Genomic DNA, 19,667 nt, shown 5'->3' with positions numbered 1-19,667 from the left:
CTGCCAAACACGGGATGAGACCCGAGGCTCACCGCACCAACCCTTAGCGCCCCCCCAAGAAAATCCTCCCCCGTAAAGGGATCCTCTTTATGCTGGCGGGACCCCTTAGAACGTCTACGCCGAGGCCTGTGGCGTCCTTTAGGCCTCGGGAATTCCAACGCCGGGGTCCCGCATGGTGCACGGCGGATCGCCAACCTGGAGCCGGTCCACTTATTTGCTGCGTCCATATTTGGTCGATCCTTCTGTCAGGTGCGGGTGCAGGGAGGACGCGGAGGCGGACGCAAATGCAAACAAAAAAGGATTTATTAAAGAAAACAAATACAAAATACACATGGAATAAACTGAAAACTGGACTGAGGAAACTGGGGAAAACATGGAGCACTGACAGACGATAAACGTACAAGGATCGACACCGGGGAAATGGAACACGGACCTTAAATAGAGGTGCACACACACAGGGAACAGGAAACACCTGGGACGAAGGGGCGGAGCTACAAATGAACACAGGTGAGTGGAAAAACACTGGGAATGAAACACAGAGGAGCCGGGTCACATGAGAACATACAGACAAGAGAACAGACAGGACATGACACATGTATTTATTTGATAACCCAGACCAGCTATTTAATAAAACACATTAAAACAGATTAACATATTTAACTATTCTTTTTTTATTATTTTTATTATTATTTTTACCCATACTCTGTCATAAAAATGTAATCAGCACAACTACTTGTAAATGTAAAGTAAAGAAAATGCTAAAGAAACCTCTCATTTACTGAGGATGTGGCTCTGTAAAACCATGCTAACTAATTAGCCTATTTTTCTCAAGAGCACTCTGCTAGCTAGCATTAGCTAAGCTTAGTAGCCTACTTAGCTAACAAAAAAACATTAAAAATGGCCATAGCTAATTACATGTAGAGTAAAATCAGTAAATGTAGAGTCAAATCACAATTAAACCGCATTTCATACAAAATATACCCTTAAACTGAGCATGTGACTGTACAGCCTTAAACAATAGGCAGCCTACTGTTAGCTAACGGGCAGAGCTAACTCCATGTGCTTCAGAAATCTCAGCTAAAGTCAATAAAATCACTAGTAAGCAACAAAAACACAACATTTCATAAACACAGATATTCATTTAAATAATATGCTTCTCAACTGATTCGTACCTGAGAGAGGGGATAATAGAAAATACCAAATTTAATGAACACAGGACACACTGATGAGTGTTCAAAGCAGCATAACTTTAGTATGATGCAATCTCAGCATGTGCTCTCTGTTCCCCTCACTCAGTCCAAACTAGACACGCCCCTAGCACAGGCTCAACCAACTGGTGTACACAGTAATAACCCAATAACTTGAAATACAGTGACTAGTAATAATATCAAAACAACACAGAACTATTTTCCTTTTTCTCTATATATTTTCTTTTCTTTTATATATATATATATATATATATATATATATATATATATATATATTTTTTTTTTTTATCTCCTTTTGTCAGTATATCACATGGTCACATTTAAATATTATTTTGATAAGAACTTAAATAACCAATATTTGCAATATTTGGTGGGTTTTAAATGTTACTATTGCTATATTTGCTATAATTAAGCCAGAGGAGGGTTTGGGATTTCGGGTGTGGAGGTTGGGGCCCCATTAGTGTTGGAGTGGGTGGGGGGTGTGTTTGCTTAGGGTGAATACCTTGAAGCTTCCCTGGTAACGGGTCTTGCCTAAATATGCTATGATTTTCTGACCAACCCCAGGAATGTCTCCTTCAGTCATTTGAGAAGCAATGAAGGCACATCTAAGAGGACAAATATGATTTTATACATCTTCTGTAAGAAAATCTAATGAGAAGCCTAGAGGAACTAAGAAAGGATATTTTGGAACTAGATGCTATAATGGCCTAATTTCCTTCTTCTGAGGAGTACAAAAAGAGGCTGTTGACAGAATATAATCTTCTATCAACAAAACCACCTAAAAATATGTTAGGTTAATATATAGGTTAATTAAATTAAGTAAAGCTAGGTTAAGTAAACAAAACTTTAATTCCTAAAACATATGTATCAAATGTAGTCAAATGATGTTTATCTACACAGATTTATCTACTAAAAACTGTAGCACTTCCATTTACTTACAGTAGCAGTGCTAGCCGGAGTTAGCAGCAGGGTACAGGGCGATAATACTCACCTCTGAAAGACAAAAGTGCTAGCGCTTAGTGTCTAATATTAAAGGGGATATGAAAGACTTCAAGTATTTAGTATAATTCACAAGATGTATTTTCACTCTAACAAATCTGATAAGTTTAACAGTTGTCAGTGAAACTGAATTAAAATAATAAGAAATCTAAATGTCATTTTCTTAAGTAAGCGCAGCGGCATCTTGTCCCAGCGCTGAAAGTGACGTCACGTGGTTCCCGAACACCTCACTAACATAAACTATTAGTCTACAGTGATTTAGTTTCTCAATAGATAATAAAAGCCAAACCAAAAATCTATGCAGAGCGGGGGGCACTTTTGTATTGCCCCTGGGTGTAGTAATACTGGGTATAGTATACTTTTATAGGGTGAAGAATGAGAAAAATATTTACTTTCACTTTCATATCTCGCCTCTTAAGAAGACAGCTGTTCTTCAGCGGTGGTTAGCGGCGCTGAAGCGCGAGAATCCTCCGGTTAGCTGCAATGCTAGGGGTTAGGAGCGAGCACTTTCTAGACCAGGACTATGTGGAGGAGAGGGGTTTTGAGTCGGGATCATTAGTGCCGGACAAACTTACCGACAGTCTAGACAAGCTGAGAGTTAAAAGATAACATAGCTAGCGTTAGCTACTTATCTAGCTATCTTACCATAGCTAGCCAACGCTAGCTAACTAGCTAACGCTAACTAGATGAAGCTAAGTACCCAGTAAGCTTTCTAACTTCTAAACTGAACGGTTTATCAACCAAACAGAGCCTGTGTTTCAATATCCACTTAAATCATGTTCGTTTCATTCAGTCTTAATGAACTCTGGACTTTACATGTTAAATAGATAAATGTATATAAACTAGCTGGTTAACTGGATGGTGGTACCTGCTGTTGACGGGCTGCAGGGTTTCTGCACGGCTCCATGTAGAGAGAGAATAAACACTCCCAAAACGTCTCTCTCTCAGAAAAGCATCTGAAAAGTTCTGCTCAGGTTTCTACAGGAAAGATCTCTGAGTAAATGCTCCACGTTAGCCTAGTTCAGCTTCGTCTTCATCCATAATCTCCACAAACCATAAGCTCTTTTCCACTAGCTTCATACCTGGACTCTTCTACCAACCAACCTCGTGACGTCACCAGTGCTGCACGGGCAACATGGCGGCGCCCTAGCGCAAACATAAATATATTATAATTTAGTGTGTAAATATTTGATATAAAAAATTCCCCCCAAATAAATTCCATTATATTTAATCCCTTAGAAAACTTGTACAAACTGAAATGTTTCATGTCCTCTTTAATGTTGCTCCAGCCGTGCTAGCTGGAGTTAGCAGCAGGGTACAGACCGATGATACTCACCACTGAGTGGCTAAAGAACTAGCACGATTAGCAGCTAATGCTGCACGCATGCAATCCTGGTTCCTCCCAGTGTTTCTTCCTCCTGCAACTCTGAGAAAGTGTTTTCTCTGTTGTTCACTGGAGATTCTGTATTGTATGTTCAGTGTTTTTTTCTGATTTTCTGTCCTGATATCACATTTCTGTAAAGCTGCTTTGCAACAAAATCAGTTGTAAAAAGCACTGTGTAGATACACTTGATTAAGTTTGATTTGATACAGTACCTTTAGAGCAGTGGCGGATGCTGGTCTTTCAAGGAGGGGAAGCTCAATTTCGGTCTACATCTTAACATATGTAGTTTTATTTATACGTAAATTCTACTCTCACTGAGATGTTTTTTTTTTTGTAAACAAAAGGCATTATTTTCAAGTTTTCACTACACAACAAAAAGGTACCCATTCTTTACATTGAACAATTACATAAAAAACGACGCTATGACATGAATAAACATAAAATGATCAGTAAAAAAAACATTACGCAAAATATTTAAAGTTGGTAAAGGAAAAAAATGCAGGTAAATTTATTTCCTTTTTAATTACCTTAAATAATCCCTTTATTAATTTAAATTATTTACATTATTTTTAATAATAACACAATACTTACTACTGGCCCCTGTTCATTTATGTCCTGAGTTTCATCAAGAGGCGTGGCCATCAGTACATTTTATTTGTTACAGCACTTCCAGTCAGCCAGCTCACTTTATCAAACCAGAACAGCTGAAAATACCTGTTACTTTTCCCCACCTTTTACACCAAATTAATCTGAGCAGTTGATCTGCCCTGCTGCTGTTTAACTCTAAGTTTTTCTTCTTATGGAAGACTATCAAATGGATTTTTACACTAAAAGATCGCTGATTCGCTCATTTCGCTGTCAATCAAAAAGGGACTCAGCCTCAGACAGATCATCCAATCATCATGCAGAAGCTGAGCGTCCGGGCCGGCCGAGGCCAGCCCACTGCTCCATAGACCCCCAGAGACGCTGAGCGTCCGATGGGCGGGACAAAGCCCAGCATTTATCCAATGACTCGTCTGGTTTAGCCGCGCGCTTTGCTCCGCTATTGAAGTCTGTGCACTGTTTAAAGCAGCGCTGTGAAGCTGCGGGAATGAGTGAGAGGAAAGCCGTGGCGTTACCAGTGATAAGAAGCTGATTCTGAACTAAGTTCAGCGCGGTGTAGCGCATATTTAATCAGTGACATGTACACACAACAGTATATATTTAATCACTTATTTTTTTACATTTTAGGGGAAGCTGAGCTTCCCTTGCAGTCTTAGAGCAATCGCCACTGATATAGAGATGCTGCTTCCTTCCTCATGGCAGGAAGACACATGTGGAAAACAAACAGTGGGTTGGGATATTTTCATGGAGAACCCTTTCTCCACCATTCTTTTCAGAACAAACTATGTACAATGGGGTCCTGGATTGCTATTTCACCTGTAGGTATGGGGAGATTTCTATGTGGTCCTTGTATGGTATGCCTGATAGTACCTGGAGAAATAGTCTGTGACCATGAGCACATTCTCTACAGCACCCCTGGATTTTTACAACTCCACCTTAAGAAAGAGACTGGGCAAACATGGCCTGCATGGCAGAGTACCACGGCTAAAACCACTGCTGAGCAAAAAGAACATTAGGGCTCGTCTCAATTTTGCCAGAAAACATCTTGATGATCCCCAAGACTTCTGGAAAAATACTCTAGACAGACGTGACGAAAGTTGAAATTTCTGAAAGATGTGCATCCTATTACATCCGGCGTAAAAAAGTAACATCGCATTTCATAAAAATAACATCATACAGTAAAACATGTTGGTGGTAGTGTGATGGTGATAAAAACATGTAAGAATGCTGTTTTCTGTCTGTAATGCACATGAAAGAAGACTTTAATATTTTTATATAAAATCTATATAAAAATAAATCTGATTAATTAACATATCTGTTTTTTTATGTCCTTTGTTTTGGAGGTCTGTGTTTAACACTTTTGTTTTATTTTCAGAATTTTTTTTTTGACAAGCCATCCCTAAACATTAAAATAAACACGATAAGAAGTCCTCGAAATTATTTAATTAGATAAAATTAGCTCTTACTTTGCCTCATTGGCTGTAGTGCTGCCAGGTCCTAATATCTGAGTAGCTGTTCTTTTTCTGTGCAGTGGGCGGAGCTAAGCTATGGTTGAATATGCATAGAAATCCTTTTATTGGCTGGTTAATGGTCTATTCTGATGGTGTTATGTGCAAAAAAACTAAAAAAAAAGCAAATACACCATGTCCATTGTAATGAACACAGGGTCTGAAAGGGTTAAATTGTTAAATGTGATCTATACATAACGTAAAGTTATAGTGGATTTAAGCTAGATGTATTTTATTTTATTTTTAATCACAGAAAGGTCTGCATTTCCAGAATGTTACACTGATAGGTAGTTGTGTTTCTGGAGTATACAGTGGTGTGACAAAGTATTTGTCCCCTTACAGATTTCCTCTGTTTTTGCATTTTTGTCAGACATTTTTCAGATCATCAAACAAACTTTAACATCAGACAAACCAAATCTGAGAAAATATAAAAAGCACCTTTTACATGATGATTTCATTTTTTAAAGTTAGAAATAACTATCCAAACTAATCTAGCCCAGTGTGAAAATGTGTTTGCCCCTATAAATGAACTGTGATTATTCATTAACTTCATTAAATTAACTATGATAGTCCACACACTGATTTTGGTGAAACTAGTCTTTCACATACACCTTTTCAAGAGTATGTCTCAGTTCTTATCCCTCAATCATTTTAGACACGTTTTTTTTTTCGAATTTCTGGTGAGCATTTCATTTTCAGCATTTCGATTTAATGAATGGAATGGAATGTACATTATAATTATTATTATTATTATTACAATGTATTAACTGTTGTTCTAATTTTACCACATCATTTCATTTCAAACATTTATTAGGAATGTACATTTTATCAACATTTTATCAACTGGGGTCTTTAAAAAAAGAACATAAATTGTTTATTTATATGAAATATTTCATTGCTTTTTTCTTGATAAGGATGTTAAATGATTAATGCAACTTTACTTAAGGACCAAACTTTCTTCTGGTAATTTTCTGACACATCATCCAAAAACGAAAAAAAAAAAAAATAGCTCAAGAACAACAGCCTTATCCTCATCATAAAATTAGAGTAACATGTCTTAAACTATTTTTTATGGGTTTTTTTTATACCTTACCTCAATTAAATAGTAAAATTATACTTACTAAGATATTAAACATATCTGTATATAAAACATAACAGTTGTTTTAATGATCCAGTGACTAAGGGGACTGGCCTTAAAAAGCTGGGAACAGCACTAACTACTATGTACGTTTGTGAAAGCAGACTGAAAGCAGACTGGAAACATCTCTCAGCTTGTCCAGAAATGCATGTCCTTAAAGTGTTTTTTTCAAAGAAGAAATTATTTCAACTGGAAGCCTAAAGGAACAAAAACTAAATCTTACATAATTCTGATCTAACAGGTGTTGAAAAATATTATTATACACAACTGCCTGAGACATACAGTAACAGTACAATATATTCAGTACAAAAACTGTACTTTGAGTTAATCTAAGAGTTAACCTTCCAAAAGTGAGTAATTTAGTGCGCAAACCTACTTCTTACTCACTAAACAGAATGTAGCTTTCACGAGGACAAACAAATACAATCAATCTTCTTTCTTTTAGAAGAAAATTAACATTCACTATAAAACTACTAAGATGTTAATATAAAAAAAGTCCATTTGAAAGTGTTATAATTCATCATGAGGCACATGGAGCTGTCTGCCGTAGTCGGTCACTTCGCTGTTCATGAAAATATCCTGGTTCTTCAAAATCTCTGTTTCTGAAAGTCTCTCGTCTCCATCCTGATCCATTTCCTTAATAAGATGAACAGCCTATAAAACACAACAGAAGAAAAAAAAAATCAGGAAAAAAACCAGCATTGCTTACATAATATTTAAAACCAGTACCTGAAAAGCCCAGTTTTACTCCAATAACAACTTAAAATAGCTCACTTAAAGACACTTAAATTTCCCAGAACCCTTCAGAGTTTAGGAGGACAGTTCTGCCATTCTGGACAGTAATTTTCAACCTTAGTTAACGAAAACTAAGCAGAAAAATCTTCGTTGACGACCTATTTTTCATAGGAAAATGAGGTGAAAACGAACCGAAACTTAATACCTGAAAACGAAAAACTATCACAAAATTGATTACACTTTTTGTCAAATAATAAAAGACTGAATGAAAATGTCAAAGACTGACGAATGGGCAAATTAACTGTACACACAGCGGCTCCTGCTCTCCCACTTACTGAATAAACATCATTTGCAAAATAAGTTCAGCTGCGCTACCATGGAAAACATAACTCTACATATGTGGAATAAATTTTTTTCTGCCATTTTGTATCTCGTCACCAACATATTTAGAAAGCGATGTTTAATGTGTAAAAGGGATTTATGTAATCCATCATCATCATTAGCTGAGGTGTTTCGGATATATTGGCCACAAACATCTATTTTCCTCGAGCCGCAAGACACAATTCATACAGCCTTCACTGAGTTTTACACTCTGTTAAACTAATAGAATTGTATACACACAGAGAGAAGCAGCACTTTCCCTCTTTTTCCTAATTCTCGCTGTTTCTGTTAGAAAACCCTGAGGGCAGAATTCTCCTCTGTCTCTGTTTATACAGTGATTACTTTTAAGTTTTTAACAGATATTGTACACATTCAGTTGCAAGAAAAATATGTGAAACCTTTGGGATTATACTTGAATTTCTGCATAAATAAGTCATTAAATGTGTTCTGATCTTCATCTACGTCCAAACAATAGACAAACACAGTCTGCTTAAACTAATACCACACAAACAATTACATGTTTTTTATTGAACACAGCATGTTAACATTCACAGTGAGAGTAAATAAAAGTATGTGAATCTTTGTATTTAATAACTGGTTGATCCTCCTTTAGCAGCAAAAACCTCAACCAATGGTTTCCTGTAGCTGCAGATCAGACCTGCAGAACGGTCAGGAGGAATTCTGGATCATTCCTCTTCACTAAACTGTTTCAGTTCAGCTATAATATTATGGGATATCTGGTGTAAATCGCTCTCTTTAGGTCATGATGCCACAGCATCTTAATTGGGTTCAGGAGGTCAGGACTCTCCAGAAGGCTCAGTATTTTCTTCGTTCGGTTGTTGATTTACTTCTGTGTTTTGGGTCGCTGTCCTGTTGCATCATCCTGTTAAATTGGCTGTTCTTAAGATGCATTGCTTGATGTGAATCATGCCTCACACGAAAGAGCTCTCAGAAGACCTACATTCAAGAATTGTTGATTTGCATGAAGCTGGAAAGGGTTACAAAAGTATCTCTAAAAGCCTTGATGTTCATGTGTCCAGGGTAAGACAGACGCTCTACAAATGGAGAAAGTTCAGCACTGCGCAGAGCAAGTGCACAGTGCAGGATAATCAATGAGGTGAGGAAGAATCCTAGAGTGTCAGCTGAAGACTTCTCTGGAATCTCTGGAACATGCTCACATTTTTGTTGATAAATCTACACTAAGGAAAACATTAAACAAGAATGGAGTTCATGGGACACCACGGAGGAAGCCACTGTTGTCCATAAAAAAAAACATTGCTGCACGTTTGAAGTTTGTTAAAGAGCACCTGGATGTTCCACAGCAGTACTGAGCTGAATATACTGTGGACAGATGAAACCAAAATTGAGTTGTTTGGAAGGAAAACACACACACAGCGCTATGTGTGGAGAAAAAAGGCACAGCACACCATCATCAAACCCTCATCCCAACTGTGAAACATGGTGGAGGGAGCATCATGGTTTGGGGCTGCTACGCTGTCTCAGGGTCTGCACGGATCGCCGTCATCAACGGAAAAATTAATTCCCAAGTTTACCAAGACATTTTGCAGGGAAGCTTAAGACCATCTGTCTTTCAACTGAAGCTCAACAGAGGACGGATGATGCGGCAGAACAACCACCCAAAACATAGAAATAAATCAACAACCGAACGACTTCAACAGAAGAAAATAAATAAATCCTCCTTCTGGAGAGTCCTGACCTCCTGAACCCAACTGAGATGCTGCAGCATCATGACCTCAAGAGAGAGATTCACACCAGATATCCCATAATATTATAGCTGAACTGAAACAGTTTAGTGAAGAGGAATGATCCAGAATAGTTTTTTGCTGCCAAAGGAGGATCAACCAGTTATTAAATCCAAAGGCTTACATACTTTTTCCTATTTCAATAAAATAAAAATATATTATTATTTGTGTGGTATTAGTTTAAGCAGACTCTGTTTGTCTATTGTTGTGACTTAGATGAAGATCAGAACACATTTAATGACCAATTTATCCAAGCAATCCTAGAAATCCAAGCAATACCAAAGGGTTCACATACTTTTTCTTGCTGTATGTGTTCACCCTGACACTCTGATTTACACTATTCATATTCTTCCCCTACTTTTGCTGATATGATGCTTTTAGTTTAATGTTTTTAGTGTTCTAAGTCTTAAATATCCTGCCAAATGGTTCATTTAGGCAGCTTGATCTTAAATATAAACTATGGTTGCATCCACAGAACTGGTAGTACAAATTGAGTGGTGGGACAGAACTCGCAAACCCTGCAAAATGAATGTAGTGGAATGTAGTGAAGTGCACTGTGGGTAGGGTACGGTTGGTGGTTTCTATGTGGTATACTAACCTCCTCTCTCGCTGAGCCGTAGCTGTTCGGGGCAACCCACCGCAGCTGCTCGTCTCGGTTCAGCTTTCCATCCTTGTTCTGGTCATAAAGGTCTTTAAACCGAACCGTCTCCTCAGCCTCCCACTGAGACGGCTCATCACTCTCTTTAAAACGTACACAAATTACCCAGGAATAAAAAGCAGCTCCAATATTTACATTTAACTCAATGCACATTAGAGTTATTACAGTACCAAAATTCAGACTTTTAGTACGATACCTGCCTGAATATTTAAACATATATAATAAAACAATGGCACAGCAAAAACCTTAAACATCAATGAAAATATTAAGAATTTAATTATGTTTATTCCTAATTTTAAGCACATAATATAAAAAAAACAATAAGTTTATGTATTTTCTTTGATACTTAACTTTGAATGTGCAATCAGATGTCATTGATTAATCTGTTTAATATCACTCAATACATGTTTTGGGGCAAAGTTTGGGTTCATTGCTCAGTAATTTGATTCACTTGATTACCGACAAAATGATGGAAACTCAAAATAAGGCATTTTAAATCTGGTGGGCATTTAAACGTTAAATCTGCTAATATTTGGTGAATTATCATGTGATCTGTGTTATGTTTGGACGATCTGAGGAACTGCCCTGGCTGATGAGTCAATTTAATCATTCAAAACTTGATGATCACGTGATACAGCTATAGGGAAACTCAGAGATGGCACAGAGCTCTCCTCAGACACTGGATTATAATTATTATTGAGAGATTTCCACAATAGATTAATCACAGACCAATTTTAGAATTGGTCTGCTCTGTCCTTTCTATCCACTGTATTTTTCTCACTATTAGGCACACTTTAAATTCTTTAATTTTCCCACAAAAAATGGTCAGAGCTCCTTTTAATCCGGTGCTTCTTATGTATGAATTCTATCAGTCAGGTATTAAGGAGCAGTAAAGACACTCTGCTGAAGTACAGAGTTGTACAGGAGTTTCAGTTTAGTTCTCCAGCACTGAGACTATAGCAGTATTAGCATTAGCCGCTAACCATGGTAAGCACTAGCTCTTTCGACACCTCTGTTCCTTACTAGTGTTGCATAATGTGCCTTATAGTGCAACAAATACGATATATATGGAATATGCTGATATAATGAGGCATTTCTGAGTTCTTAAACTGAGAAAATGACAAAGGTGTAAGTCGCTCTGTATAAGGGCGTCTGCTAAATGTAAATGTAAATTTTGTGCTCAAAACCTGTGGAGAATATGCTGCAGGGAAGAGGGAGAGTAAGCGCTCTGCACACACTGCCCCCCTGTGGCACTCCTTGGAAATACCACTTATCTTAAAACATGCTCTCTGTTAAAGTACCAGTACTAATTATATGGGGTATTGTATCGTTTTTAAAGACAAAGTATTGACTTGTACTTTTCTAGTGTCGGTATACCGTGCAACACCAGCACACACAGCAAGCAGTTAAGAGAAGAGTACTGAGATAAAGTAGCTCACAGAGCTTCACTATTACCACTTGCTCTGAGATCTCCGATGAATTCACTCAGACTGATAAATCCATCTTTATCCAGATCATATTCACTCAGCACATCTTCAATAGCAAAATCCTGAAACCACAAAACAAAAGCTTCAGCTGGAGAGAACGAAACCAAAGAAGCTGAGGAGATCAAAAAGACAAATCATTCATTTAACTAAAGCAACAGGTTCAACATTTTAACATCTGCAATGTTTATTGACTTACAGACATGTGATCCACTTCAGACGGATGTGTAAACGCAAGAAATTCAGTCACGTTTAATCCAGACGTTCCGTCCGTATCAGCAAAGTCAAATCTCCTTTTCTCCTTCAGATGAAGCTGTGAATGGAAAGGTTAGGCTTAAATATAATATTAATAAAACTGTAAAATAACACAGGCCTCATTTTAATATCAAACTTTCTACATACAAATCTGAGAGACTCTTCTTCTGGGTCCTCGAGGACAGCGTTCTCGTCCACTTCGACGGTGTGTCCGTGCATCACCATGTTATATTCATCCCAAGAAACCAGACCATCACTGTTTATATCAAACCCTGGGAAGCGTTCCTGTGCATCATCCATCGCATAGCGCTTATACACTCTCTGTATCCACACCGTGATCTCCTCTATCAACACAAAACAGAACCATACACACACAAACACACACATCACATATATACACACACATACATTTACTGTAGCTATTAGTATACTAAAAGGACTACTATTATATAAACATGCTGGAGCAGCTGCTCCTTTACAGCTTCTTCTGAAATTAAAGTATTTAAAATAGTAGTAACTGTCTCTACTTTCAGGAACTTTGCTTACAGTTAATCACCACCTTACTCAATCTCATCCCTGACTCCTCAACTCATCCCCAACTTCAGAGCTTTCCAACTCATCCCTAGCTCTCCAACTTGTCCCCAACTTCCCAACTCCTCCCCAACTCCAAAACTCCCCAATTCATTCCCAACTCCAAAGCTCCCCAACTCATCCCCAGCTCTCCAACTTATCCCCAACTCACCCCCAGCTCCAAAGCTCCCCAACTCATCCCCAGCATTCCAACTTATCCCCAACTCACCCCCAGCTCCAAAGCTCCCCAACTCATCCCCAGCTCTCCAACTTATCCCCAACTCATCCCCAGCTCCAAATCGTCCCAACTCATCCCCAGCTCTCCAACTTATCCCCAACTCACCCCAGCTCCAAAGCTCCCCAACTCATCCCTAGCTCTCCATCTTATCCCCAACTCATCCCCAGCTCCAAAGCTCCCCAACTCATTCCCAGCTCTCCAACTTATCCCCAACTCACCCCCAGCTCCAAAGCTCCCCAACTTATCCCCAACTCATTCCCAGCTCCAAAGCTCCCCAACTCATTCCCAGCTCTCCAACTCATTCCCAACTCCCAAGCTTCTCAATCTCAAGCTCAATTCACCCTCAACTCACACCAACTCCCCAGCTCTCCAACTCATCCCTACCTCCTCCCCAACTTCCCAACTCATCCCCAGCTCCAGAGCCCCCCAAATCATCCCCAACTCTCCAACACATCCCCAACTCCCAGCTCTTCAACTCATCCCCCACTCCCCATCTCATCCCTAACTCCCCAACCTCATCCCGACTCTTCCCTAACTCTCAATCTCATCCCCGACACCCCAGCTTTCGAGCTCCCTAACTCATTCCTAGCTCTCATACTCATCCCCAACTCCCCAGCTCTCCAACTCATCCCTAACTCCCTATATCATCCCAAACTCCTCAACTCATTCCCAACTCCCCAGCTCTCCACCTCATCTCTTGTGTACTGCAATGAACACAGTTCCACTGCTCCTCAGCCAGTGTTGGGCACAATACTTTGAAAACGTAATTAGTTAATTCTCCAAAAAAGTAACTGAGTTACTAACGGAGTTACTCCACTATAAAAGTAATTAGTTACCAGTAAAAGTAACTATCGCGTTACTTTTTATTATTCGCCCATCAAAAAAAAAGGAAATCAATTATGCATTTACTATTATTATTAGAAAAATAACAAACGAAAATAAACCCAAAATGTTGACAAAAATATAATCTAACGAATTTCAAAAAAATAAAACGAAATTCTTCACACAACCAAAGAAAATTACTAAAACTTGTAATACTGAAAAAAACGGAAAAAACAGAAAAACGCGTCTGGGGATGAAATTAAACAAACAAAGTCACACTCAAAGGAAATATGTATATATAAATAAAACAAAATAATGGACAAAAACAACAATCTAATGACCGTTAAAATGGTATTAATATAACAGCTTCACCAAAAGAGAATAGAGCTTAGATCGAGCCCAAAACGTGCACGTTCTGCCAGAGCCCGACCCAACCCGAACCATGAACTGTCATTATGAGCCTGATCCGCCCCATAAACTGTCTGTTTTCGGGCTGATTGAATGAGCGAAATATAATCAGAATTATGTTAATTAACACTGTAACATAGAAGCATAGAACTATTATTTAATTTAAATGATTTTTAAGAACAGCTACACACAATGCTGCAAGTCAAACGCGGAGGCGTTCACGTGTGCCCAGAGCTACGTGATTACATTTTAATTTTATTTTGTTTTTATTTTTTCTGTTCAGTAAGTTTTTAGGCTTGCTAGTTTTTATTAGTTTTCACACATCTCATCAGAGATATCAATCTAATAAACATGAGAGAGAAAGAGAGAGAGAGAGAGAGAGATATTTGCGTGTTCTGGAATGAGCTACTCACAGGTAAATGTTCTCACACACTGTATCTCCTGTTTCTCTTTTATCTGCCTGGCGCGGATATTGTAATCCCATACATAGTTCTGCAGTTTCTCAGTGTTTTCTGTCGTATTTTGCGGCTAGCGCAAGCGCTTTACACAAGAACTAACGGACCACGAGGTGCCGCCGTGCTCGGCACAACACTGCCCGCTGTACAACTCCGCTGTACAACACGAAAATGAGGGTATTCTATCAGTAATTTCAGTTCGTTTTAATTAGTTTTATAAACACAAAATACCGTTCGAGATAGTTTTGTTTTTTCCTTTTAATTACCGTTTTTATTAGATTCAGTTAACACAAATGTTTTTAACTTTCAGTTTTCGCTATTTCGTTCGCTTTAGTGAACAATAATAATTGGTTACTTAGCAACATTGTGATTATCACACCAGAGCTTTATATAAAATAAAAATAGGAGCCTGATTTCGGGTCGGTCCTCGGGTCAGGTCGGGTTCGGGCAGAGAATCTAAGCTCTAAAATAGAAAGCAGCAGCACCACAAAAACCGGAGCAGCTAAAAAGAGCTTAACGTCCTTAATTCGGAACTTGGGTTGTCCACGGCAATCACTGAATTAATTAGAGCAGCAAATCGTCACAATTGTGCCTCACTTCACCACGCCAAACCACAGGCACAGCGGCCAGAAGCTCAAGTTCACCGGACAGAGGAGGGGTTAACCAGGGCAAAGCAAAGTTAAAACAAAAAAAAGTTAATAGAGCGGCTAAAGTAACGTGCAGTAACGGGGTGTCGGAAATGGTAACAGCGTTATAGTTACAATCATAGTAATTAGTTAGATTACTCGTTACTGAAAAAAAGTAACGGCGTTAGTAACCGTTACTCCCAACACTGTCCTCAGCTAAATACTGAGGCATTTAAACAGTTATGGTGCCAAAAGGTTTTGGTCAATAATTCCAAATGTATTATTAATAATTCCCTACCGGAGCTAGTCTAGATGTGTGTGTGCTTTTGCATATCTTTGGGGGAAAAGTAGGTGAATGTATTAACTGACAGGGCTGTCTATCAACATTTGGATATACAGTATAAATACAATTTCTGAATCAACCCAATTTCCACTCACCTGGAGTTAAGAACTTGTCTGAGTCAGTGTCGATTCTCTTCACTATCTCCACCATTTTCCCCCTCTGTTCAGATGGGCTGAGTTTCTTTATCTCATCTTTATCCTGAAGATCACAGATGGTGGTAGAGATGATCATTTATGTGAATGGAATTATGTACTGAAACTTGTCACTTCGGTTAGCCAGATGTAGTACAATGTAGTTTTACTTCCCCTCTGTGGGAACTTAATGAGCTTAGTGTAACATCATATTATTATCTTAATGTTATTACCAACACACACAAATATTAAAGTTTGTGATTTTTTTTTCTTTATTTCTGCCTAAATTTATTTGAACCTGTGTGTTCAGTATCTGATGTCTTTTACTTGCAATAACTGATCTAAATGTTTCCGGTAGCTATTGATCAGTCCTGCACTCCGGCTCAGAGGAAGTTAAGCCCATTCCTCCGTACAGAACAGCTTCAACTCTGGGATGTTGGTGGACTGATCAAAACACTGACTAGACCTTTTTAAAAGATTAATTTTGTTAATAGAACCACTTCTGTACTGAGTGTTTTCTTTCCGAATGCTAACATTTTCTTCCAGAAGACGGGCGAGCTGTACTGGTTTATATACAGCGAAACGGATTTAATGTAGGACTGCAGTGTTTTTCTCTTCTAAACATAACACTTCTTACTTTAGTCTCCTCTATCTAAAAAAGATCCAGTAGGATCTGGATTGTCTTTGTGATCTTAATAAACTGCAGACAGGCAGTAATGTTCTTTTTGGAGAAGAGCAGCTCTCTTCTTGCAGTCCTGTCATGCCCATCACTGTAGTTCAGTGTTCAGTCTGATGGTGTATCATTGGGTATCATTAACATTAGCTACTGTGCTTAGAACTTCCCATGGGTTGCTGTGTGACCATGTGGACTATTCCAGGCCTGGCTCTGAGCTTTCTGACCTGATGGCATAAACAGCTCTTCTCCTGAGCTCCTGAGAAATCTCTATTCTCCATGTCATAATACACTTCCACAATCACGTGTTGGAAAGATTAGACTTTACAAGTTTTCTGTTCTTTAAATTTCACCTTCAAGTTATTCGATAATTCTGAAAAAGTTTGACACTTTTCCCCCTCATAATATTAAATAATTTACCTCAAAAATCTTTTGTAAGATCTGTTTGTAAGAATAGAATAGATGATAATGAGCATCAGCTTATCCTTTACAACAATTTACTCCGGCTTATTATAAAATACAGTAAATCGTCATGTAAGAGCCCCTCTGAGGCACAGAGAGCATTTCATAGCGCTGTATAAAGGGCAGAAATGGTTTCCTGTGTGAATTTAACAGAAGATGCACCGTGCTCACCTCATCATCAAGGAAAGCGTTGGAGTTGTGCTGGATGTGATGCTCTGAGAGGTGCTGGTGTGCAGTGCAGGACAGCGCGAGGAGCAGAAACACCACCAGTCTGGGGTTCATATTTACTGTCTCCTCAGTATGTGTGAAGGAGAGACAGAGAGGAGATTTTCAGACCCTGATAATGTGAAACATGAACCTGTTATGATGAAATAGAGAAAAAGAAAGAAAGAAAGAAAGAGAAAAAGACAGAGAAAGAGAGTGAGACAGGGAGAGACAGACACAGAGAGAGAGAGAGAAAGAGAAACAGGGAAACAGGGAAAAGACAGAAAAAGAGAGAGAGAAACAGCAAAAAACAAAGTGAGATGGAGAACCAGTGAAAAAGAGAGACAGAGCAACAACGAAAAAGACAGAGACAAAACGGGGAAAATCAGAGAGAGACAAAGAAAGAAAGACAGAGAAACAGAGAAAAAAAGAGACAGAAAGAGAAACAGCAAAAAAGAGGGACACAGGAAGGGAGAGACAGATAAAAGAGCAAAAAGAATGAGAGAGACAAAAAACAGCAAAAAAGATAGATAGAGAGGAAAAGACAGAGAGACAGCAAAAAAGAGTATTTCAATATTTGGTGGAATAACCCTGGTTTTTAATCAGTTGTTTTCATGCATCTTGGCATCATGTTCTCCTCCACCAGTCTTACACACTGCTTTTGGATAACTTTATGCTGCTTTACTCCTGGTGTAAAAATTCAAGCAGTTCAGTTTGGTGGTTTGATGGTTTGTGATCATCCATCTTCCTCTTGATTATATTCCAGAGGTTTTTAATTTGGTAAAATCAAAGAAACTCAAAACTTTTAAGTACTCTCTTTTATACAGAGATGTATATATATATATATACCGAGAATAAGTATAAGAGAAGACAGTAGTTGATTATCTGTGTTGTGAGTTAGTTGAGACGCAGTTTAATAAAGGGTTAAATCCTCACTGGTCGCTCAGTGAGTGTGTGAGTTTTACCCTCGATCTCTGTGTAAAATATAATATATAATATATATATCAGTGTGTATTTGAGCAGTGACTCACCCCGCGCTGTTTATATGAGGGTTTATGGGGAAGTTCTCCGGAGGGGGAGGAGCTGCAGGCTGGGTTTAATACACTGTAACTTTAGAGGAGGGGGGTCTGCTCTTTATTACCGAACACTAATCACACTTTACTTTCACCACAGAATTTATATCTCACGTTATTATTATTATTGTATATTATTGACATAAAACACGCGCACTAACAGCACAGTTAATCGTGTTAATAATCTCTCTATATATAAACTGTACAGTATATTACCCCCCCCCCCCCCCCCGTGTCTTTGTGTTTTGGTTTCGCCCGGTAGCAGATTTCAGCAGGAGACTATCCACTTCTCGCTGTAGCAGTGATACACACTGCGGACCGCCAGGGGGAGCCCGTCACTGAGTCCTCAGTCATCTATCTATCTATCTATCTATCTATCTATCTATCTATCTATCTATCTATCTATCTATCTTTTTTACTAAAAAAAGCAAAAAACACTTTCCTTATCTGACTGATTGGTGAGCTGATGACGGAGTTACAGTCAGAGCACTTTTAACATGTTTATAACCGAAGTTTAATGTACTAATTCAGACCATGTTTTTAATTAAAACTTGATACCAAGCTGATTATTTGATGTTCACTGCTTTACCCAACAACAGTGATCTACATAATATTGTTTAAAAGCAACAAAAAAACATTGTTTTTTACAAGTTTACAACAAGAATGAAGAAATATAAACAGCCAAATATACATATAAATATTTTTATTTGATAGCCACATGTGTGACTCATGGTATTAAACGTAGATATGTCATGAGCCATCATATTAAATATAAATATATAAATAAGTAACTAAACAATAAATAATCTATGGTGCGGTATGGAAAAGTGTAATAAAGGGCAGCACTATGTCAGACAGGGTTAATAATGTTTTGCATAGATTTTGCTCAGTTGCTCCATCTAATCCCTTCAGTTTGCTCTGAGAGCGCCCTCTGGTGGTCTGACCCATCCTCTGGCGTCTCCAGTGCTCCTCTGTGAGTCTGAGCGCTGTCAGATTGTGGCTTTAGCGCCCCCTGGCGGCACAGCCGAGAAACAGCAGTCTTCTCCAGATCTTCAAGCTTTCGCACTAAACAGCCCGCAAAACCCTCCAGCTGTTTACTCTATTATACCCTGGCCTCTTCTGAAGAGTCTCTCATTCTATTCACAGCCCTGAAAACAGCTTTACAGCTTTAAAATAAAAACAAGTGCAAAGTGACACAACAAAGCTTAGACACGCTGTTTACAATAGAATACATTAGGGTGGGTTTACTGAATGATAATAATAATAATAACTAAAGAAACTGTGAGTGTGTTTGCAGTGCTAAGTCGTGGCTGGTTGCTATGGTGTTTCTGATGGTTGCTATGGTATTGCTAGACAGTTGCTAGGTGGTTGCTAAGGTGTTGCTATGATGTCCTTGGTGATTGCTCTGGTGTTGCTAAGTAGTTGCTAGGTGGTTGCTAAGCTTTTGCATAGGTATCTGTGGTGGTTGCTAAGGTGCTGATTTGGTATCTGAGGTAGTTGCTAAGGTGTTGCTAATACATCCGTGGTGGTTGCTAGGTAGTTACTA

At 38.5% G+C, this 19,667-nt stretch overlaps 1 protein-coding gene across 2 annotated transcripts; it reads right to left on the bottom strand.

Annotated features, from left to right (window-relative positions):
- Positions 1 to 5,924: 5,924 nt before the first annotated feature.
- Positions 5,925 to 18,131, bottom strand: rcn2 (reticulocalbin 2). 2 transcript variants are annotated; one of them, XM_022679938.2, is made up of 8 exons: positions 18,080 to 18,131; positions 17,016 to 17,202; positions 15,674 to 15,776; positions 12,264 to 12,460; positions 12,061 to 12,174; positions 11,833 to 11,926; positions 10,318 to 10,460; positions 5,925 to 7,494 (listed from the first exon to the last, which is right to left on the bottom strand). In XM_022679938.2, exons 2-8 carry the CDS (start codon positions 17,124 to 17,126, stop codon positions 7,351 to 7,353), a joined length of 906 nt encoding a protein of 301 aa, XP_022535659.2. In that variant the 5' UTR covers positions 17,127 to 17,202; positions 18,080 to 18,131; the 3' UTR covers positions 5,925 to 7,350. The 2 variants fall into 2 exon arrangements, with proteins under 2 accessions (XP_022535659.2, XP_022535660.2); XM_022679939.2 differs by having other exon boundaries at positions 17,016 to 17,181; positions 18,080 to 18,124.
- Positions 18,132 to 19,667: the final 1,536 nt, after the last annotated feature.

This window comes from Astyanax mexicanus, unplaced genomic scaffold, assembly GCF_023375975.1.
Source record: "Astyanax mexicanus isolate ESR-SI-001 unplaced genomic scaffold, AstMex3_surface scaffold_37, whole genome shotgun sequence".
Classification (NCBI taxonomy): Eukaryota; Metazoa; Chordata; class Actinopteri; order Characiformes; family Acestrorhamphidae; genus Astyanax; species Astyanax mexicanus.
The sequence above is the reverse complement of the archived record's forward strand: the minus strand, read 5'-3'. Positions and strand labels throughout refer to the sequence as shown.